Source organism: Seriola aureovittata, chromosome 18 (assembly GCF_021018895.1).
Source record: "Seriola aureovittata isolate HTS-2021-v1 ecotype China chromosome 18, ASM2101889v1, whole genome shotgun sequence".
NCBI classification, from domain to species: domain Eukaryota; kingdom Metazoa; phylum Chordata; class Actinopteri; order Carangiformes; family Carangidae; genus Seriola; species Seriola aureovittata.
In genome coordinates, this window is record NC_079381.1 from 2,386,639 (window position 1) to 2,409,619 (window position 22,981).

At 42.4% G+C, this 22,981-nt stretch overlaps 1 protein-coding gene across 3 annotated transcripts; it reads right to left on the bottom strand.

Moving 5' to 3' along the window:
- Positions 1–1,692: 1,692 nt before the first annotated feature.
- slc25a25b (solute carrier family 25 member 25b) lies at positions 1,693–21,636 on the bottom strand. Of its 3 annotated transcripts, none has more exons than XM_056403830.1 (11): positions 20,779–21,636; positions 12,552–12,678; positions 12,365–12,452; positions 11,809–11,844; positions 11,390–11,501; positions 9,567–9,725; positions 9,300–9,452; positions 9,099–9,206; positions 8,479–8,646; positions 8,223–8,373; positions 1,693–7,366 (listed from the first exon to the last, which is right to left on the bottom strand). In XM_056403830.1, the coding sequence occupies exons 1-11, from the start codon at positions 21,118–21,120 to the stop codon at positions 7,182–7,184; spliced, it is 1,629 nt and encodes a 542-aa protein (XP_056259805.1). In that variant the 5' UTR covers positions 21,121–21,636; the 3' UTR covers positions 1,693–7,181. The 3 variants fall into 3 exon arrangements, with proteins under 3 accessions (XP_056259805.1, XP_056259807.1, XP_056259806.1); XM_056403832.1 differs by lacking the exon at positions 20,779–21,636 and adding an exon at positions 14,985–16,429; XM_056403831.1 differs by lacking the exon at positions 11,809–11,844.
- Between the last annotated feature and the right edge of the window lie 1,345 nt (positions 21,637–22,981).

Sequence of the window (22,981 nt, forward strand, 5' to 3'; positions counted from 1 at the left end):
CAACAAGTCCAAGCTGACTCAGCGTCTCATCAGCTGACTGAACCGCCTGACTCTACAACCAGAGTCCGTACCGACCTGGTCCTGACTAAACCCGCCAGACCACGTTTATTTAGCCGCGGACATTTCTTCTTCTTCGCCCTTTATCCAGCCCAGGGACCGTCTGTAAAGTGCACACTCAGAAAAACAGTTACAGTTAGTTCATTTTATTTAAACTAAGTTATAATAAACAAGTAAATATTAAAAATTTGCCCAGTATCTATTACAACTAAAGCTACAACCAAATTAAAGATAAGATACGGAAGTAACACCATCGTTTTGTGGAAGAGGATTTTTAATACTGACGGTTACAACACTTTTTGTATTTCTCTCAGTTACTCCGAGACTATTTGTTCTAGACCAACTAAACTTTTATATATTAAACTTACATCTGTCTGATAATTACCCATAGCATTTAAAGATAATTGCATATAACAGATCATTCACAATATTTATTTTAAATGGAAGAATTCAGATGCTGCAACTGACCTCAACCCCTGGGGACGGTGGAAACACAGATCAGAGATAGTTGCAATATATTAAAAATACATCAAATTTTAACTAATTAACTTTTGCTCGTTGTCTCAATAAGCATAGTATTCTGAAAATATGCACTGTTTTACAATTACATTTTCAGAATAACATGCTTATTAACATTCATGTTAAAATATTATTTATTTATTTAATATTGATCAAAGAACAGTTATCAGGTTTTGTTTTGTGTAGATCATAGAATCTGCCTTCAGTCAGAATAGACACTATTTATTTATTTTGTTGCTTATGATGAAAAGAACAGGCAAATATATGATAAAATAATTCCCAAAATAGCTTTCTCTATTGCTATTCTCTTATGCATTAAAATTAATAAATAGCCTGCTGTTGCATCTGTTGCAATGGGACAAAATTAGTTGCATATTTTTGATTGCTCAGCTTGAGGAAAGTTACAACAGCTTGTTGCTACGTCTCCACCCTGTCAGCCATGACAGAACATCATGTGACACACTGACACATGCTAACCAAGTCACTGAGAAGTCAACAACACAATGATTGAAACTAAGTCAGTTTTGATTCATTCAAACAAAAGCTCAGGACACTTTGATACAAAATACAACTCATGAAAAAAGTTATTTTCATTCCTGATAAAACAAGTTTTTTTTTTCCAATAAATGCAGCAGCAGATGTTGGATGTGTCTTCTCTCTTCCTGGTGGGGGAGGGTCTAACTGAGCATGTGCAGTATGAGTGTCATCACTCTAGCATGTTTCTGATTGAAGGAATAAGACTTGTTTCAACAGTCTGAGTCTCCCCTCATCTCATATGCAAAAGTAAATATGTACATATATTGAATATCTATGAAATTTATACTCATATGACATGAATACAACATTAGACCTTTCTCATTCATGCTCAACCTTGAATAAATGAATCTAAATGTCTACAGACAAGTAAACCTCAAAAAGATCTATGATAGACCTCCACTGAAATGTCTTTTCAATGTCAAAGTGCTGAAAGGACATATTTATTTATTTTAGGGTTGTAGACGAGAGCACATTTTCCCTTTGTATTACACTGACACAAACAACAAACATTTGTCATGTGGTTTGATTTCTGGTACAGAGTTGAATAACAAATGAACCCAAAATAAAAGACTGGACACGTTCAATGCTGAACTAGTTTATTTAACAGCTGATCTCATACAAGCATAAATATTCTTTTCACCATAACATTCTTTCAATGGATGCATCTACACAAGCTACTGTAAAAGCACTCACATACTCATTCTTGCATCTGTCACTTACAGCTAGCATATTAAAATAAAATAGAAATATATACTGAATACATTTTGAAAACTATGCCATCATTTACCAATATACATTGTAGCCTCTGGTTTGTATAGTCTGGTAGTTCCTGTACAGGTTGGTTGGTCAGTACAACGTACAGTAAGGGCTACTTTTAAGACATTAGTTACTTTTTACTGTACAAAATATGGAAAACATTTACACGCAGCCACAGGGTGACATCATTCTGTGTCACTAATTTATGCATATATGATATCAGAGCAAGGGGTCAGATTAACACTTATGCCAGGAAGCGAGAGGAGGAAAGAGGGATGGACCTGTGAAAGAGGATCAACAGTCAAATGAGCAAACGTAAGCCCATCATCTCTTCTCCACCTGCTGCTAAGACACAGCGTGAGTTCAAAAGCAGATGTGATACTGGAGTAAGGCAGCTGACGAAAGCAGCATGGTATTCTGAAGGTCACAAGCACAGTCCAACGTGTGCGACTGCAGTCCTACCAGAGACATGCACAGACTGTTGCTTTGCAGAGCAGGGGAGCTGGCCTTTTAATGAATACATCCGTCCTTTTTATTACCGTGCTTTCCACAACATACATTTCATTCAGTATGAAGAGATCCTGTTCAGATTATATCTGTCACTGGTTGTGATTATTCTTTACAGTCAGCTGTGCTTAAGCCTGAGCAGTGTTTGCAGCTGAAACGCTTCCTGTCTTATCATCGCAACAAACTGATGTGAAATCGGAGGAATCTTTTCACGGAGACCCAAAATCAGTACTTCTAAAATAAATGACCACATTAATAAATTGTGTAAAATATTTAAATAAAGCAATAATTTGTAAACCTGCACCAAAATGCATGTCAATCAGCATACACCATCCTTAAAAAAAAATCCAAATTCTTTTTAAATGATCTGCATCTGCGACAAAATTTAACAAGTTCTTCTGTGGTCAAAATATCCTTTTTCCTCAAAGCACAGTCCTCTCGCTATTAAGCTAGTGAGCTAAACAACTGCTACTAGATTTAGCCAGTTAGCTCCTGTTGGCCTGAGCAACTACAATGTCAAAGAAATTGTGAATCAACCAGCTAGAGGCGGCTGTTATAATCAACACAGTGCACAGGCACAGAAACTAATATCTCCTTTTATTTATTTAGCTTAATAAGGCTGCACATGCTAACTACCTAGCTGGCTGGCTAGGTGGATGCAGTTAGGGAGCTTGGTTTATTATTCAGCATCAAAGTGAAGACACAGTGTTAACAGGAGCAGCTAATGTTAGCAGAGTTAACTCAGCAGTGTTTTGATGCTATAGACACACAACTCTGAAGAGTGAAAAGACTGTCTTTGTGGTCGCTCGAGCTAACAGGAGCTAGCTAACACGGCTAACACTGGCTCTTCACTTTGAAGCCGAGTAATAATTTAAGATCAATTGCTGACCTAGCTGCTTAGTCAGCTAGACAGGTAGCATTAACAGCCTTTCTACCCTGAATAAATACAAGAAGATATTCGTTTATGTGTCTGTGCACTTTTTATTTACAGCAGCAGCCACACAGTCGAATTTGACTTTAGCTAACAAGTGCTAACTGGCCAAATTTTGGAGAAAGGATGGGGGTATGTGAAAGGTGAGAGGACACCACATGTAAAGTAACATTAGGAAATAAAACTACACAGTACATAAAAGTGTTATTGGGAAAACTGCCATGATGAAATAAAAACAGACTTCCATTTGTAAAAAGGACATTTTGAAAAATCAATAATCAAATAAAAATCATATCTATGATCCCCTGCGACTTCACAAATTCATCAAACTCCATCATTTGTTATTTTTTTGATTGAGAAACCCCTCGGGGCATAAAATGGCATACTGCCTTTAATATTGGACACTTTGGGCCTCCGTATCTATCACTCAAAAACAAGCCTCAGTTTTCCACAGGTTACTGTAAAATCAAACAGCCACATAAAAATGAAATGATTCAGTACAATCGATAGATCACACATTCAGTCCTTAATCCTTTGTGACAGAATAAATAAATAAATACAGTAATAAATAAAACAAAAACAGGAATTAAAGCAGAGTACCTTAAAGTGCATTCAGTGTCCCACAGACCCCAGCTCTTATAGTGTTCAGGTGCATTTACATCAGAGAGGCTTGGCACACAAGGCACTGATGGGAATCTGTGACACAGACATCAGTCAGGCTGGAAGCGCTTCCTCTGATTGGCTGTCTTACCATGTGACTTAAAGGAGTGTTGATTTACATCGTACAAGACAACATGGTGATGAAATATTCCTTAAAGATCAGACTTAAACAAACTAACAGAAATATACAATATAAATCCTTGTCAGACAGTTTCCCTTGTAGACAACACAAATACATGTTTTCTCTCGATGCTTCACATTGATTTAATAAAAAGAAACTGATTAAAAAACATAACTGATATATTGTACAGGAGTTAAGGAGGAATGGAGGTGAATGCTAAAGCTTGTGTACAGTTTAGAGAGACGTTAACCTCTGAACTGTCACAGTATTATACTGTCAGCACTGAAAAGATGCTGCCAAAGCAAAATAAGATCATTGTGATGTTTGATGAGAGTAACTCTGTGGTGAGTGAAAACACATACGAGTTTTCAAAATTAATAATTTTGTCAATTACATATCATTGTTTATTATATTATTTTTCTTGTTCTAATTGACACTGGGAAAATGCCCAGTTTTTGGGCTCAGATATTTTCTATCTGACAGCCCTCAGACTAATGTTATCAAATGCAAAGAAAAAAAGAAGAAAAATTCAAGTTTAATCACCTGTTTTTGTAAAACCAGGATCAACTGGCCTTCCTGACGGAAGTTTCATTTCTCATTTTTCAAAACCAGAAGATGTTGTGATTACGGCTTCTGCCTGCTTCAGCTGCATCTCCAGTAAAAATGGAGCAGGAGCCCTTCTTCACAGGTGAACACACTGATGCTTCATGAAAAATGTCTAATTATGGAAAGGACTCAGTCTTGTGTTTGGTAGGGAGTGTAGAGTTTTCCTTCTCCTTTCTAATCCTCTCTCACTATTATAATCGGCCCTGAAGTGGAAGGTAGCCACACACCTTCAGTCAGTATTTCCTCTGTTGTTGCTTTCACTCAGTGTGCAGCTAAATGCTAAACAACAGAGTCAAAACCTAAACCAAACCAGCAGATGACATTAAAGCCCGACCACATACATTCTAATTAATAACAAACAAAACACACTGAGGGGATTTGCTGCTGCAGCTGTACCTGGTCTGGTAAATGTTAGAAGGCTTTAGATGGATACACTGTGTGACTGTGTCACTTCACTGACATTATAGCCTCTGTATTAATGTGCTAATGTTACACTACATTTTAACATTTCAGCAGTTTACCACAAGAAGTAAACAGACTGAAGGTCACCAGGAGACGTGCTGGTTCCTGCTCTGTAAAGCTGCTGATGTAACCGACTCCAGAGGAAACTCAATGTTATTATTCTGTAATTGTCTCTTGTGGCCACAGAGGGTGCTGTTCAGCGTCTGGCTTAAATGGCACCAACCATAACTGAGTGACTGTGCCCAATGCAACACTCAGCGTGTAGGAACACTGCTCTATATATCAACATCAAGCACCAGCAAAGTGCACGACATCTGACAGTCCGACAGCTCAGCCTCCACCCAATCTTCAGCTTCGTATTTAAAATCTATCAGTTTTTGGAAAAGCACAACTGAACCTGGATCAGTACCTTCTTCACAAACTGCAACGCTCACAACGCCGCCCAGCACAGATGTACTGGACGGAACAAACAACAAGACAACAGTGATACTCCAGGATCATTACCACAGGCAGGCTGTGGGTAGTGCGAAGGCGGCACTGGAGGAAGAGGGTGACTCAACTGAAGATTCATCCCTTTGGAAGCATTAATGTGTTTAGACGATATCATGACACAATTCACATGTAGGCCTGAGGAGAGTGATGGAGTGATGGAGAGGTTCACCCTCCGAGCGCAAACATGGCTGCCAAAGAAGTTTGAAAACAGATCAAGGAAATAAAACTGTAAAAATCGGAAAAAACATTTTTGCTAGTTTCACCACATGTTTAAGAATCAAGTATCTGTGACAGTTTAGTTGTGGTTTTGTTTTATATGCATGACCTCATCTATCAGACCGTATATGAGGCCCAGGCACTGAAAGCTAATGTTTCTTAATGCACGGTCCTGATGGCACTACAGAGTTTCTCAGTCCGCACTGAAGTCTGTCTTCAGCTGTTAGAACCCTGCAGCAGAACAGGGCTGCTGCAGGGTAGCACAGAAGAAAGCTGAGGGACAGATCGAACATGACGGAGCACATTAAACACACACAGGGAATTTACACACCTGCAGATGTTAGATCCACCTCTGCTCAGTGTCACAGTCAGTGATGAGAGACATGGGGAATGCTTTATGATAAACCTAAAGCCCTTCAAGACTGCGACCTGCCACACCACTGTCAGTGTCAGTGCCCAAACTGGTACAAGGTGTTTACTGGTCCACCAGTAAACCAGTAAACGTTCAATGAATTCAATGTAAACTTGTGTTTTCCTAAACAAAGTCAAAAGGTGCTGATAGGCTGTGCAAATTTTCCCACTGGGTGATAAACCGGTGACGACACCGGTGTTACAGATTACACCGAACACGTGTCGGCTCAGCATCTGTAGATCAGAAGTGTTACCAGCTGCTGCTTCCTCCAGACACAGTGTGCCGGGCTCATTCATGTCCAGGTTCCCTTCTGACACTGGATTTAAATCCAAAAGATTCCCAGGTAGATGCTTTTGCTTTTGGCTTCGACACTGAATCCTCCGCCATCGTCTTGTCGTCACATGATCAGACTCCACTACTCTGTGAAGTGACCCTTTCAGGTTATAATGGGAGCCTCCCACTCAGTACTAATAACTAGTATCAGTATTTTATTTGGTGAATGTAGGAGCTACCACTGATACGTCGAAATTAATCAAATGATTTTATGTCTGTAAAAAGAAAAAAAAAAGAAAAATGATTGTGGGAAGTCATGTAATCATGCGAGCCTGAACACCTAGTTACCGTGGCAACCATAGGTGCTGGACTTCTGAATTGCTAAAGGAATGATTAAAAAAACAGCAAACCATAGTAATTGCTTCAGTTAAGATTTCCTCCTTCCACTAAGTCTTCATCGTCCTCGTCAGTTCTCATTCCTCTTCATTTACATCATCTCACTTTTGTCCTTTAAACTCTGGACTTTGAATTGAATGTTTTAAATGTGGAGAATTTCAGCTGCTTGTTTCTTAGATCCAGAAGAAAAGCGAAGAAGCCTGTAGCCTCTGGATTTCTTCTGTCTTCCTCCCTCCTCACTTGGACTGGACCCCCAGGGTGATCTTCAGGTACTCATAGACCACGTAGCTAATGCTGACTGATGGAATGACCTTCATGAAGTTAGGGGCCAGGCCTCTGTAGAGTCCCGTGGCCCCCTCGGTCCTGACGATATGTCTGAACAGGCCCGTCATGCTCATCTGAGGGCCTCCTTCCTGGGTGGCTGAGGGAGACGGAGAGAGGACATGCTCATCAAACACACTGTGGACCAGAACCTGAACAAGTCCAGGACCATCACACACCCTGCAGAAAATATTAATGCTGTCAAATTGTTCACAAGTCTCTCTGTTAGAAGCTACGATCCACTGTGCCACACGAAGAGTTTAGAGGATGAATATGGTGCAGCCGGTCGCCATGGTGACACCCTGCTGCAGACAAACAGAGCAGTGAGCGCTCGCTGTCTGACAGCAAATGTAATGAACACACACCTTCACAGGTTTCCACCTGTTTCATGAGGTTGAAACAAGAGTTTTTACAGTTGCAGCCTCACAAAGAGGAGTAAGAGACATTCAGAAAAACCACCAACCAGTCAAGTATCAGGAAATATGGTCAGTCTCTCCTTCCTGAGTTACAGTGTTGAATAATGACCAGAAGTGTTTTTACACATTATGATGTCACAGTATGTCATCACTTCATCATTTTATCCTGTCAATTGTGTCGTAATTAGTCTATGATTTCTTGAGTTATGGTCAAAAACATTTTTGTTTTGTGAGGTCACAGTGACCTTGACCTTTGACTGATGAGCAAATTCTAATTAGTTCGTCTCCGAGTCCAAATGAATGTTTGTGGCAGATGTGAAGAAATTTCCTCAAAGTGTTCCTAAGACATCACATCCATGAGAATGGAACGGTTGGATAGACAACAGAACACCTCTGGCCACAGCTGTGTGTGTGGAGCTGCAATAAAAACATCTCAATCGAACCATCTCACAAACGGACTAACAGGTGATCTGTCAGGTGGGCTGTTCCTGACGCTCAATAATAAGCCGTACAGAGCAGCGGAGTTGGGCAGCGACTGACCTTGTGCCTGCATTCGAGTCCTGACCAGGGCGAGTGGGTAGCTGGAGAGCTGACCACATGTGCTGGAGGTGGTGCCACAGGCCAGAAGAACAAACACTCCGGGGTCAGCGCTGTCTGTGGCGTAGCGCTGCAGCCACGAGTTCTTCAGAGTCTGACAGAGGAGAGCGAAGGAAGGAGACTGAGCTGCAGAATAATAAACAATAAAGGAAATAAAAAAGACACACACACACACACACACACACGCACACACACATACCTCATAGACAGCCAGGTCGATGCCAGCGTAGGGGATGATGCCCAGCATGTTGGGGACGTAGCCCTTGTAAAAAGCGGCCACACCCTCCCTCTGGAAGATATGTTTGGCACAGTCCAAGATGCCTGAGTACTGACCCGTCTTCCTCAGGGCTAACCGTGTCTTCAGGACCTGAGGAGACAGGAAGTGATGTCAGGCCTTCTCACAGAGGGAAGGAATCTCCACTTCAGTCCAAGACTCGAAAAAAAAAAAAAAAACTTTCATACTTGTACAGAGTATCATAGGTGTGCCGTGCATTATCTTTCATAAGAACATAAGTTGGTGTTATGAACCTCATTTACATAAATAACTTGCTCACACTTTGTGCATAACTGACGGTCTGTGAGTCTGCGTGAAGGTCTGTTTCCCTCCAGATAAGAGGTCACAGTACAGTTTCACGTCATGGGTTCAAGGCTAAAAGTTAAAATGGGCAGTCAGTCACAAGACAATGTATTTCTGCACACAAACATCATGACTCATGAGTTTCTACACAGCATTTACAGATACACACAATCCTTATGATCACGCAGGGTATGTGTTTAATGCAGGTCTAGTCTCATGGTATGTCTTCACAGGTCTCTCACCTCCATGGGGTAGATGCTGCTCTGAGCAATGACTCCAGCCAGGGAGCCGGCCACCAGCCGCTCTGCGATGCCCAGTGTCTCCTGGTTACTTCCTATCAGTCGTTTAATCTGACAGACAGGAAATTAATGTTTGTTCAGCAACAACACAAAACGAGACACAAGTAAACGACTCATCTGAAGCAGAGCTGTGTGAGGTCATACCTGCTCGTAGGCCATGAACTTAATAGCAGACTCAGGGGCGATCTTGATGACATTGATGCCGTTGCCTCGCCACAGTGACCTCACACCGCCTTCTCGGATCATCTGGGAAAAGCCGCCAGCGATATGCATGCTGTTGCTCTTGGAGGCGTGAACCTGTGCAGGACAAACAGTCAGCACGTCTTCACACAGGGATCAGTCCTTCACCTCCCTCTGTTCTGTTATATAGTGAAGACGCGCCTCATCCACGAGCTGTGTGTAGTGCGTTACCTGCATGAGAACTTTGAGCCTGTCCAGTGGTGCTGTACAGGTCCGAGACACGGCCCCAGCTCCTCCTCCGGCCACTAGGTGTCGCCACCACATTCCTGTTTGCTTCTCCTCTGCCGTGAACTCGTCAGGCACCATCAAACTCTCCCCGACGTCAAAGATCTGTGGAGGAAAAACAGTCTGGTGACGCCGTCATCCTCAGCACACAGTAGAAGAACTGTCGGTGCGCAGTCAAACACGTCCCTGTGCACCGGGGGTGTGCCGTGCTCATTTAGTTTACGGAAGAGAACGACTCTGTTGCTATGGCTGACGTCAATTCTCATGGACGAGCAACGCTTGCAGGAACCACAGCGATCGGTTGATGAAAGACTGAAAACGCACGTGCAACATCCCGCAGTAATAACAAAAAAAAAACACTGAAAAATAAACGAGTACAAATGAAATAATAATGGATTAGGAGCTGTTTACAAAAGTAGTGCATTCTCCAAAATGCATCTGTGTGATGAGGTTTGTCTCGACCTGGAAGAAGCATTGCAAAGCTGCATTTTCTAGTGCAGTGTTGCCAAACACTTCATTTCTGCACTGATCGGCTTGTTTCAGTTGGCAGGAGACGTTTCTGCACCTTCACCTTCAGAACACTGTGAGGTGGAATGACAGCAGCCCTTTAAGATTCTTAGTGATTTGGTCGTAGTGAGTTAGGAGTCCTCTCCACTGCTTCTAACTTCTCCCAGACTTAGGAGCTACTTTTAGGGCTAAGTAGCTTTGTGAATTACTCTTAGTCAGAAAAATACAGAGTCCTAAAGTTACGGCCGACACGCCCGTTATTTTTAGGAGTTTCTCCTAAATCAGCAAGTTAGGAGCTTCTTTTAGCCTGAAGATGTTTTGTGAATACGAGTCCTGATGTTTTAGTTGGAGACACTGGGGGATTATTAGTGGAGAAAGTTTTCATTTCCCTACAATATTTCATGAGCTTGTGTGAACTGTTTTCAGTTACACTGCCTGTAAACACTGAGGTTTCTGTGGTGAGTTTGTAACAGTCTGGTGCTGGGTGCTAAATTTAGATTTAGACTGCAGATGGAAGAGAAACCCGCTGCCTTCAGACGGCTGTGAGGACACTCACCACAGTGAAGATGTCAATACAGACCAACTTACTGTTGTGAGAGCAGAGCTAATCATTCTGTTTAGCTGGCTGTACTGCCAGTCACACTGTGTGCAGTTATGTGTCAGCTGGTTGAAACAAAAGCTTGAATCTGCTCTTTTCTAAGATGAACTCTATCACCGGTCATTACCGGCTCTGTCAGAGTCATTGCTGCAGCTGGTCCCAGTGGGTCAGTCCAAGGCTGCGCTTCTTTCCCAGTCCGGCCGTGGACCCTATACTGCTCTGCCTTACTGAGAGGAGAACGCTACGAGCTGCTAAAGGCTCCAGCTGGACTCAGAACTGGTTTTTCTTCTGCTCCACGTGTCAGTAACGTGATGCTTCATCAGGTTACATGTCTGTTTTTATTTGTGACCAGCTACAGTAGGAATGATGACATTAGTTAACTCGCTGTGTAGCCATATTATGAAGTTGTTCGGCAAATGTCGCTAGCTGGCTAACTGTCAGCATTTATGTGGAGCATATCACTGCAATGCTAGCGTGGGCCAATGGCTGTGGGTGGATTGGTTTTTGCTGGCTCTCGTGAAGTCACATGAAGAGAGGGTGACTGCATGTGTGGCTGACGAAGCATTGGTTTTGGTCTAAGTTGCTGGTGGTGTAGTGAGACATCTAGTGGCAGTGACGATCGCCTACACAACCTTCACTGTCGGAGAGAGAGCGGACAGTTTACCGTGGAGTGTTTCCAGTAGAGGATGATCTCTGGGATGTTGCCCGCTGGGTGGAGGAGGTGATAATCCCGCCACTCGTTCCAGTCAATCGTCATTGTTCCGTTTTTATCCATACTGATGGAGATAACACAGCAGGTACAGACTGTTAGGAATGTGACAGCTTCAGACAGAGAGCAAGCTGCTCACATGCAATCATGGTGACGCTTGTTCTTCCTTTAATGAGTTCAGGTGCACTGTGCTGTAACAGGATGCTTTGTGAGCGCACTGCGAATCAACATGTTATCACATCATTGCTTTATTCTGAACAATGTGATGTTTGTTGCATGTTTCCTTTGAAAGCAGCTGGTAACTGAGTTAGACGATGCAGGGGTGAGTAGTGCAGAACTGGCTGAGCAAGCAGACTGTAGAAGCTACTACTTACTACAAGATAGGGGCCCAAATACGGCCCCTCCTTATTCTGAGACAAGCCAGAGAGAAGAAAAGACAGACAGACAGACAGACAGACAGACAGACAGACAGACAGACAGACAGACAGACAGACAGGAGGTTAGAGGACACACTGAGCCACAACAACATGAGCCAGTAAAACCTACACTGTGACCCCTGGATGGAGCTGAGGGAGCTGTGATTGGCCGACTAACCTGTCAGTCTAGCTGACTAAACACACGCCTCTTACCTGAATGTCTTATCAAAAGTGAGAGTAAGTGTTGTGGGTTTGTTAAAGTGCTAACATGTTAACATAAAGAGCTGCCTGCCTGAGAGGAGCTACAGTAACCACAACCTGTGACTTCATTAAAAACTGCTCCAGTTTGTTTGGGGGGGTGGTGTTGGGGGTGGTGGGGTGTATCTACTCCTCTGTTCCAGTTCACATGCCTATGAATGTGACACATTATAAAATGAAGAAGGAGGGCGACGTCACACATACACTGTCAAACAGGGACTGACTCTGAGACTGTGGATCACAGCTTCACTCTCACCTCCGGAGAATCTTCTCAGCCTGCTCCTCAGAGATGTTCACTCCCAGGTCCCGCAGAGACTGCATTATCTCTTGTGAGTCGATCCGACCTACACCGCAGAAATTCATCATTTATCACGCCACTGATTTTACACATAAAAGGTCAGCTTAGTCTCTGTCTTGGGAAACTTCCTTAGAAATTTCCTTACCATCATTCTTCTTGTCCAGGCTCTTAAAGACGAGGCGGAGTTTCTTCTCGTGGTCTCGGAGATAATGAACAAACTCCTCAAAGTCCAACTGTCCGTCCAGGTCTTTGTCCCCTGCTTTCACTATTTTCTGTGAGGGGAGAAGAGGGGGGACATGTGAGGGACTTTAATTGAGAGTCAAACGTGAGGAAATGGGGACGGGGACAGCTGCAGAGACAAGAAGCAGCTCATGAACATGTTGCTTTAGTAGCTGGGAATACAGTACATTATCTGTAAAGGATGTTCACTTGAACTAGCTGAACTAATCCATCTCTGCTATTAAAGACTTTATAGACAAAGTGATGTGACAAACAGCAGCCTGCACAGTCTCCTCCATCTGTGCACTGTTGACTCTGCCTGCAGTTCAGACCACTTTACAGCCGTCAGCTTATTAGTCATCTTAGACGGACCATGGCACTTTCTACAGCCTGCCAAGCCAGCTGGAAGGATTCCTACAGGAGCTGGAACATGAAAACACACTTACCGGCAGGAAACAGCTACCTGAGGGAGGAACAGCTGGGTGTGCAGAGCAGAGAGGAAACCTATATGTTTGTCTCACACTGAATCCACCTCAGCAATACTTTGGCAAATGATCTGCTCTGATAACGAGGGGAGGGGGAGGGGGGGGGGGGGGCAAAACTGTCCAAACAGGAAAAAAAGAAAAAAAGAAAATCAACCATGTGCACCGCTGCACTGACAGCAGGAAGGCCAGGTCACAGGCCACTGTCTGGTGTGTTTATACAATCAACCATTTCACTGAAAAACAGCCATATAAAGTTTCAGTTGAAAGTTTATTTTTTCCCTTTAGACAATCTCAGAATGCAACGACCAGTAATGACCACAGGGTGGAGCACTGCTGTACTGGACACAGCAGACACTGCTGAGCTTCTCTGACACCCACAGATGTGATGCAGTGAACTTATTCAATAAACCATTTAAACAAATATGGTCGGTCAGTTGTGCACAGCTGATGTTTTGACTGAAGCTGCCTGAGCACACACTGCGTGGAAACCAACCTTCAACATGATTATTACTGAGAAGCAGCACGAGCTGGAGTCACACGGTGGAGTCACAGTGGTAGCTCCCGGCCTGATCTGTCAGGTCTGAATTAAATGGCTGACTAACTCCTATCACAGAAACAAAACAGCTGCAACAGCTAAAAATAAACCATGTCAGTCTCAACCATAAGTGGAGGTTTGGGCAAAGGCAATCATGTCACGTCTCTGAGTGTTTGCTGCAGTGACCTTTACCTTTCAAAGGCTGACTCTGAGACACTACACTGAACACTGATTCACCTGTGTTATAACTATTTATTCTGAGAGACGAAGAATGTTGGTACCAAGTTCTCACATCAATCCATCAAATTTCCCTGAAGACATTCCATTCAGAACCAAAGGATCAACCTGACGACAGAGAATCGCTTAAGAATCACAGTAACTAAGATTCATCATCTGGGAACCATGAACACGACCTATAAGAACAAAATCATCCAGCAGATTTACAGGACAATTTAAAGCTGTGGTCTGATGCAGGTCAGAGTCGGCATTTAAAACCACGCACAGACTTCATTTTGTTCATGTGTTTTAATACTTTCACCAACGCTGGGTTCATGAACTGCCCCCTCAAATAAATACTACCCCACATTCAGTCATTAGACTCAACGATGACCCAGACTTGTGCCTCACCTCCTGATTGGGTCTCATCGGTCACGACATCCAGACAGTGGTGAATGCTTCATGGATAGAGACCAATGGTAAATATCACACAGCTGAATATGAAGACAGCATGGCTCAAAAAAAGACCAATATGCGCCAAAGTGATCGATCATTAATCGTAAGTTTGATAGTGATTCGAAGTCGTATAACCCTGCTGGACAAAAAGTCAATGGTTCAACAAAGTCATTCAGACTGATCCTCTGTGTATATATATGTTTTTATATATACACAGTATATACACACATAATATCTGCACAGATCTTCACCGGAAGTTCAATGGATGGTTGTCGCAATATTTCGCTCTGAACCCAAGTGATGGATCAACAGGCCACAGACATCACCACCATTTCTCTCACATGCAGAGTAGAACCTGACATGAAATTCATGAACACTTCAATCCTTAAAAATGAACATGAATGATTTGTTTAAGTTGTTCAAAGAACGTATCAGTAAATGAATATGAAGATTAAGCAGGTTGTTCGATCTGTTGGTAGTTGCTGGTACTGAGCCGTAGAAAGATTAATACATAGAGCTCATTAGAAAGTTGGGCAGTAGATCTCTAACATTAATTATCCTGTAGGTGAGACGTCATTGACAGCTTTGGAAAAACCTAATAAAAGAACCATGAATGAAGTTTCCAAGGTCATTACTGTGAGAGAACACAGCCACATCTTTACCCTACCTGTTGGAGATCAGTAGGTGGTGCCACCATGATTAATACTGTGGTCTTCTTTGGAGTAACACTACTCCTGCTGATGTCTTTACTGTCAGAGGAGTGTGCAGTCTTTCCCTGGAGAGCAGTTTGCGCTTCAGTAGCTCCACTTTCTTTCTCCCCCGGCTGCTCGGATTCAGCAGGCTCACAATGTGCGCTGCCAAAAAGGCTCTGGCTCAGAAAACGCAACATTTTCTCCAGCATCCTTAAATCAGGGCTCACTGCGTCTGGGTGGCTGGCTTCTACTCAAACACAACAACGACACTCAACTGTGTCTGTCGGACGAAGGCGAAGAGTTGAAGCGGCGCCAGCAGACGTGTGGAAAGGTCAGTCGAGGACGTGAGACTAGAGAGAGGACTCCTCCACTTTCTTCCACCTCACTGCTGCAGCTCAGCATCTCACTTTCTCACCTTCTTACTGAGCTTTTTCTCTTTAAACCACTCAGAAGACAGAGCCACGCTCAGCACCTCAGAAATCCGACACAGCAGAATAATAAAAAAAAAAAATTCTCCTAACTCTTTCCATGTAACTTCTGAGGCATGATTAGTTTTCCATTCAGCAAACTAGAACTTCACTCTGTAAATATCTCATCTGGAGACTGATTAAATGATGACAGCAGCAGCAGACAACCAGGACCTGCTACTAAACCGGCCTCAGTATCAGCAGCCAGAGAAATGCAGCAAAGAGAACCTCTAGAAACCTGCATCCTCACTGCAGCCAAACCTGGCCAATCAGTGAAGCCCTTACTGGCAGGTCCGACTGTGGAGCCACGGAACAAGCCCCTCAGCCAATGGAGGACGGGATAGCAGCATGGAAGTTAATTTATGCCTTCAATTGTCAGTAGAAGGAGGGGTGAGGGTGAAGCGCAGGGTTTCCCTCAGTCACTCCTCCCTCACAGGAGAAAATCTGCTGATGCTTCCTCCCCCTCCCTCTTCCCTCCCTCACTCACTGTCCTCATGCACTCCATCTGAGTCATTCAAAGCATCCAGCAGGCAACCCCATCCCTCCAACCATCGGGCTCCGCCGCATCTTAATTCTCCACACGTACTGGCTTCCTCCAGCTGGGAAAACAACAGAGTGATGCAGCAAAGTAGGTTCACCTCTTTATAAAATCCTCACCACTTCCAGCTGCTGGTTTTACTGACTGCTCTGCTCGCAGAGGACATTGATCCCAGTGTAAATCATTACTGACACAAACAGGAACTCTACTAATTACAGCATTTCCAAGAAGTCCCTACTCCCAGAAGTCCCTCCTGCATGAGGGGTTTTCACATTTTAGCAAAGAAACAGACTCTTTAAAGGACAAGGCTGTTTTATTCTGTGTATTTCATATTGTCAACAAATCCCATGAAAAAAACAAAACCCATAACATGTTAGTCCATCTCTACTCTGTGGCTTTAAACTCCCAAAGTACTTGTTCCCATACTGGAGAAACACTTATTCAATAACTCTAGATTTTAATCAAACACTACTCAAATGGGAGGAAATAAAATACACTTAATGTAAATGTCACATCATTAAAAATAGCAATGATAACCCTACTCCTCCAGAGCACTGCAGAGCCCACTTCAGGAGCCACTGTTCTAGGGAGTATTTGGGGCAGCGGGATGGTGTGTGTGTGTTGGATTGAGTCTATGTGTGTGTGTGTTTGATGTCACCCAGTGCAACAGTAACTCACTGATGTGTGTCAACAGTTTCTGGACAACAGTGGCGCTCTATGACACACTGGAATAAGATGTATCAGGCTGTGGATAAACGATGTGCTGCATACAATCACTGTTGATGTGGGTTTACACATTACCAGCTTAATCATAGTCATGAGATGAAATGTCACATTGCTTTAGTCATATTTTGTCAGTTTTTTTAATTGTTTAGTAAATTTTTATTTTCATTTCATTTTAAGTTTTTTTTCATCAGAACATTAGATGAGAAAAATGTGAATTTTAGTAAAGACCAAGAACAAGCATTTAAGTCAAACTTCAACAAAAATCTTAAAGCGGCTGTTTGTAATATTTCTCTGCTGCTGAACGTGGTTTCTCGTCAGGATCAGGTGGTGGTGATTGTCCCTGGACGAGAGCTTCAGCCATCGTTGTCTTTATCAAGCAAGAGGTTATAATACGTCCTCTGAGCAGCTACGTCTTCAGGACAGACTGGAGGCTACAGTGAGTTGCTGTTGCAAAGTGACGAACCGGGCTGAGACTAGCTGGTTAGCATGCTAACTTCAGTAGAAGAAAAGTGTTTGTTTCCACCTCTGGAGACAGATGTTGGTGAGTCAAGGAATGAAGTTTGATGCTAGACTCACAATGTTTCTTCTAGACTGGTAAGTAAACAGCTGCTAATGCTAACGTTAGCTATGTAGCAATAATGAAACTTACAAATAGCTCCTTTAAAGTGAGATTTCTTTCAACTGATTTTAGGCTTAAAGAAAATAAAAACGAAAATAAAATGACAGGTTGTATGAGTGAGAATGCAGCTTTGCAGACAGGGTGTCTAGTCTGATGTTATCAATACATCCAAAGACTAAAGAGGATAAAACAATGAAATCTGGAATGATGCAACATTACTAAATCCAACTCCTCCATTATTACTCATTCAGTGCTACGAGCTTAACTTTACTTTTAATGACACAAACCCTGAGAATCCAGAGAAGAGGAAAGACAACACACTCAATCAGAGGCAGCAGAGCTTTTCTCCTGGCAATAATCTGCTACACTCACTTTTTCTCTCAACTGCTTTATATGTGACCTGGGTCCAGACATCAACCTTTCATGTCGCCTTCATCACGGGGGAACAAAGGTTGGTGATGAATATATTTTGTCACAATTTTCATTAATGAAATAGACATTATACACCGATCAGATGCAACATTAAAACTACTATTAATATCCGTGGCCTGTTTTATGATTTGATATTTAGAATCAGTTTCCTGTTGTGGCTGATCGGTGTAAACCAAGTGTTCAGGCAGGTCGTAAACTATTTCCCGGTTTCATTAGCTTAATTATTTGGAAGTAATAATGTTGGTGAACTGACTCAAAATGTCCATTGCATTGTCTGGGATACTGTAAAGCTGTATTTTTCTAGGAGACCTTGTGTGTGTTAAACATTGTAGTGTCTACAGTGATGACTTTTCTTCAGATGCACTCCTGCTGTTTGTCCAGCTCCAGTGGTCTGCAGTGAGCAGCTGCTACTGGAGAACAGTGGAGTATATGTGGAGCCATGGTGGTTGAGTGAGTCAGCAGCAGATTATCAGTGAGGAGGGTATGCAGTCGTCTTCACGGAGAAAGGCTCCTTATCTCATATGAATTCACCGCTCATGCACACTATGTGACACAAGTGTCCCACTTTACTACACTACTGTTAAAGCCGTAGTTTTCATCTGAAACTGTTGGATGCCATGACCACATGTTGTGTCAACCACATTTACACACTGACTCTGAAACTTTCATCCGTCTTTAAGTTTTTTTGCATCTGTGAAAAGCCTTTAGACAGTTGGTTGAGTTGGTTGCCCAGCCTCGAAACACATATACTATCAGCTCTGACAGACACATCCCAGCACATTGACCATGAGCTTGTATGTATGATGCAGAGTTTTGAGGCTGTGGCCTGAGTCTGAGACTTCCTGAATAGAACATTCCTGGAGACAATTCCACAGGTAGTTTATCATCTGCTCTTGACACTGTCTCAGGACTGGAGGATCCCAGTATTTTCTTTTTCTACTTTCAGGAAGCGAGGGGACCACAAAGTCATCTTTTCTGTGCATAGCGACTTTTATTGGATGACAGATTTAAAAAAGCATACAAAAAATACAAACTCGATATGCAGACAGTCCAGTGGAGGTCGTAGAGTCTCAGTGTCTGAGATTTACTTATAGTAAACTGTTATTACAGGGATTGCTTCTTCAGAGAAGACACTAACTATGACCTTGGAGGAAGGAATTGCTCAGAAAAATTCTATGATGTTTCTTGTGTGAAGTCTGTTTCCTGGGCCCCAGAATAAATATGTTCATTTAAGCCAGAGACTGACCAGAGATTGTTTTTATTCATCATACATCACCCACTGCATGTCAGCAGGACTCCCCTTGAAAATATAAACTCTAATGTCCCCATCAAGGCCCGTGTGTCCAGATTTGTCCACTAATTACATGACAACAGTGGCTACTTTATTTCTACTGCAATTCCTAATTTGGTGATGTTGAGAGACATGCTCTGTATATTATGGGGCATGTGGTGACAGACAGGCAAGCAGAGCTGAACAACCAACTACACAATCACAGTGTAATTAGCTCATCTATTTGCTCCTGCTCCTCTTAACGCTCAGGAAGAAAAGACTAGTGAAGTCATTTTCTAATGCGCAAGTTTAGTTTCCACGCACGTCTGCACGTGCGTTAAATGCTACAATATCAAAGCTGATCTCAGAACAGTGGAAGCTGAGTCCAGACCCTTCTCTGCTCAACAAGCTCCAGCCTTTGTCAACAGGACACAGTCACACCCACGAAAATGACAGAGACTATAGGTACAACTGCTGTTAGTCAAGCTAGCTTCCAGAGACAATACCCTGCTGCTGCCACAAGAGGACAGTAAATTACATGATGAATGAAACAGGCATCAGGCCCATTATGGGACAGAACGCTGTTCTGAGATCAGATATTAGGAGAGATATCACTTCACTTCAGTATTGTTCTAATTGATGTCTATTTTAAGCTTTAACTGGGCAAACAGCAGTGTCTTGGTGATTTTTAGATCAAATTAAAAATTAACTTTGATGGCAAAATTAAAGTTTATTTTAGATGTTTAGGTTACATATAGACTCATCAAGCACTTTACAGTGGTGGGCTATATGACCTAAAATTTACATCACACTACATTTTTTGTTTTTCACAATAATGGTATTGACAATGTAAGAATAATGATAACAAAAAAATAATTAAAAAAAACATTTGTGTTTATTGGCTGAAAATAGGAATGAAATGAGGTGTAGTCCTGTCCTACCAGTGTTTTGGGAGGAGCAACCTGCCCCATAATGTAGGTTCATTAGTTAATAATGTAATGTGATTCATTCTAAGAACTGGTGTCACATCATTTGTGATCTGACTCACCACAAATCTACCAACCAGACTGGGAATCACATTACACTTCAAAGAATTTGCATCTTTGAGGAAAATTAAAGCAGGTGGTGACGTGGTTTAGGGAATATTTTCTTGTCTCACTTTGGGCCCTTAATACCATTCAATCATGGTCTGAATGTCTCAGTCTCTCTGAGTATTGTTGCTGACCATCTACATCCCTTCAAGGCCACAGTTTACCGTTTTCTAATGGCTACTTCCAGCAGGATAATGCTCCAAAGTTTCCAACATCTGGTGGATCTATGACATGAGGAATTGAGGCTGTTCCTAATAAGAACTCAGAGCAAACGTATTTCTCATCAGCTGGCCTACAAATAACCAAATTATTGCGTAGTTTTTAGTTTCCCAAACAAATAAGTCACTTACAGATTTCCCTGTTGTGTTGTTTTCCCTGTTGCTTTCTATTTTTCACCCTAAACAACATTCAGTTGTCTGTTCCTTGTTACTTTCTCCCAGCATTCATCTTTGTCGTTGTTTGATATAATTATGCACTTATACTCCAACGGGAAAGGCATTTTTAATTTTCGAATCAACTGTATATGAAAACAAAACAGTAAGACAGAAACAGGGGCAGGAACATGACAGGGAGAATGGCACAAAACGAAAACCCGTCACTATCTGAGATGAGGTATGTCCACCTACCATGAGCTCGTGTTCAGTGCGGTGTACCCCCAACTTCTTCAGCCCAATGGTCAAGTCGTTGACACAAATGCCTCCATCACCGTTCACATCCAGAACCTGGAACAGTACTTTCAGTCTGTGCTCCTGCTCGGGTCCTCCACATATGTCACATGGATGCGCTGACTGGCCGGAGTCAGAGTGCCAGTCATCGGCCATCGGCTGTCGGGTGACCGGTTTAGATGGGGAAGCTGATGAGGGGTCATCGGCGTGCCCGCCTCCGCCGCCCGGGTCGACCCCCGACCGGCACTGGCAGAATACATCACCGAGCAAGGGGGGCATCAACGAGCCCTGCTGGTGCATCATGAACAGCCTGACACTCTACTAGCTTCAGTGTCAGCTCGGTCAGAGAGCAGCTCGGGCTACCGTTAAACCTCCAGCCCTGATGACAACGTCACATGTCCCTCCATTTCAGCCGGCACCGTAAGCAAAAGGAGCAGCCGCAGGTTAACGGCGGTTAGCTTACAAACCCGACTCTTACCCACGAACACAGGCAGAGTTCACTTGAGACGAAACCGGTTCCTCTCAGTAGTAATTGCACGTGGAGACATTAGCTCAGTATCCCACCATAAAGTAAATGCTGTCGGCGCCGGTGAAACGAGACGTGGTGATCTGTCACCTCCTGTAAAAAAAAAAAACCTTCACAGCGTCGAACCGAACACTTTACACGGAGCTCGTTTATACGAACATCACAACTAACACGGTTCCTGATTTAAACAACGTCACGGATGAAGACGCTTATTTCAGTATTCCAGTGCCGTTTACTCGCCGACCGTTAAGAGGAGAAAGATATTTGGCTCGCGGAACCGGGTGCGCCGCAAGTCTCGCGGTACGATGCGAGATTACAGCATGAACGCATTGATGAGAGTACTACCTACCTTCTGGGAGGAGACAACATGGCCTTTGGATAAACTGGAGTGGAAAGAATATTTAATGAGAATCCGAAAATAAGGAATGAAACATATTCTGCTATATTCTCTGTTAGCACAGCTCACTGGCGCCATCTTCTGTTTAATATATGTAAAGTTAATCGACCTCAGACGTACAATATAGTAAAATATATATATATTTTAAATTTAAGTAAATTAAATCCAATCTATATTATACACACATGTATATGTTTATTTTAAAAAGATTTTTTGGTACCACTTTACAATAAGACTACCCTTATAAAGGATTTAAAAATGGTTTATAATTAGGTTATTAATTCGGTTTTCAAAACTTTATAAATCATAAATAAACAAGTATAAACAAGCTATTACACAGTTTTCATACATTGATGCAGGCCCACTATTTGGCAAGATCATGTTAATACTTACTACTCAATCTTACTAATGAATTACTACCATTTATATGACATTGATGATAATTGGATATTCCATAATTTGATATGCCAAATGAAAGATATGCTGATGGTGGTTAATTTCTAAAAAATTTACTAAATATGTGATGAAGAAGCAGGTACAAATGCTGATGATGGAGAAAACAAAGAAAGCTCAGTAACTAATGAGATATGAGGCTGAACAGTACAGAGACATGTGGGCTCACTATTTGGCAAGCAGCAGGTCACTGTTTCCCTGTTTATCTAATGTGTTATAACAGCTAATAAATGATTTCTAAAGTGTTTACAAGCTATAAATCATTCATAAATCCTTTATAATATAATGTGATTGTAAAGTGGGACTGATTTTGTTTCTACAATAACCACTATTATTTAACAATGGAAGACCATTGCTTCTTTACTATTAACTGAAGTGTTAGTTTCAGTAAATAACTGGTATATAAAAAGGATTACTTTTTATGACAGTGCAGAGAAAATCTGTGTGTGAGTGGTGTGGTGGAACAGCTGTTACTGACCTGTTTAAACCACTGAAGCGTTTAAACTGTTTGTTGTGCAGAGGTGAGCTCATTCTAAAGCCTAACAGGAGAAAAGGAAAGTAGGAGTGTCTGACCCTCCCTTACTGTCTGCCAGTGTTTCCATTGTTCCATCCCATTAGGCTATGTGTTACCTGATGATGAAAGCAGTGTAAACAGGATCTACGAGTTTATCTTAATCTACTCTTATGAACCAGAAAAATAGCGGGGAAATGATCTCTCTTTTGTCATTAAACCGACAAACCAATCATGCTGGATTGAAATATTTCCAGTAGACCCCCTTACAGTCTCA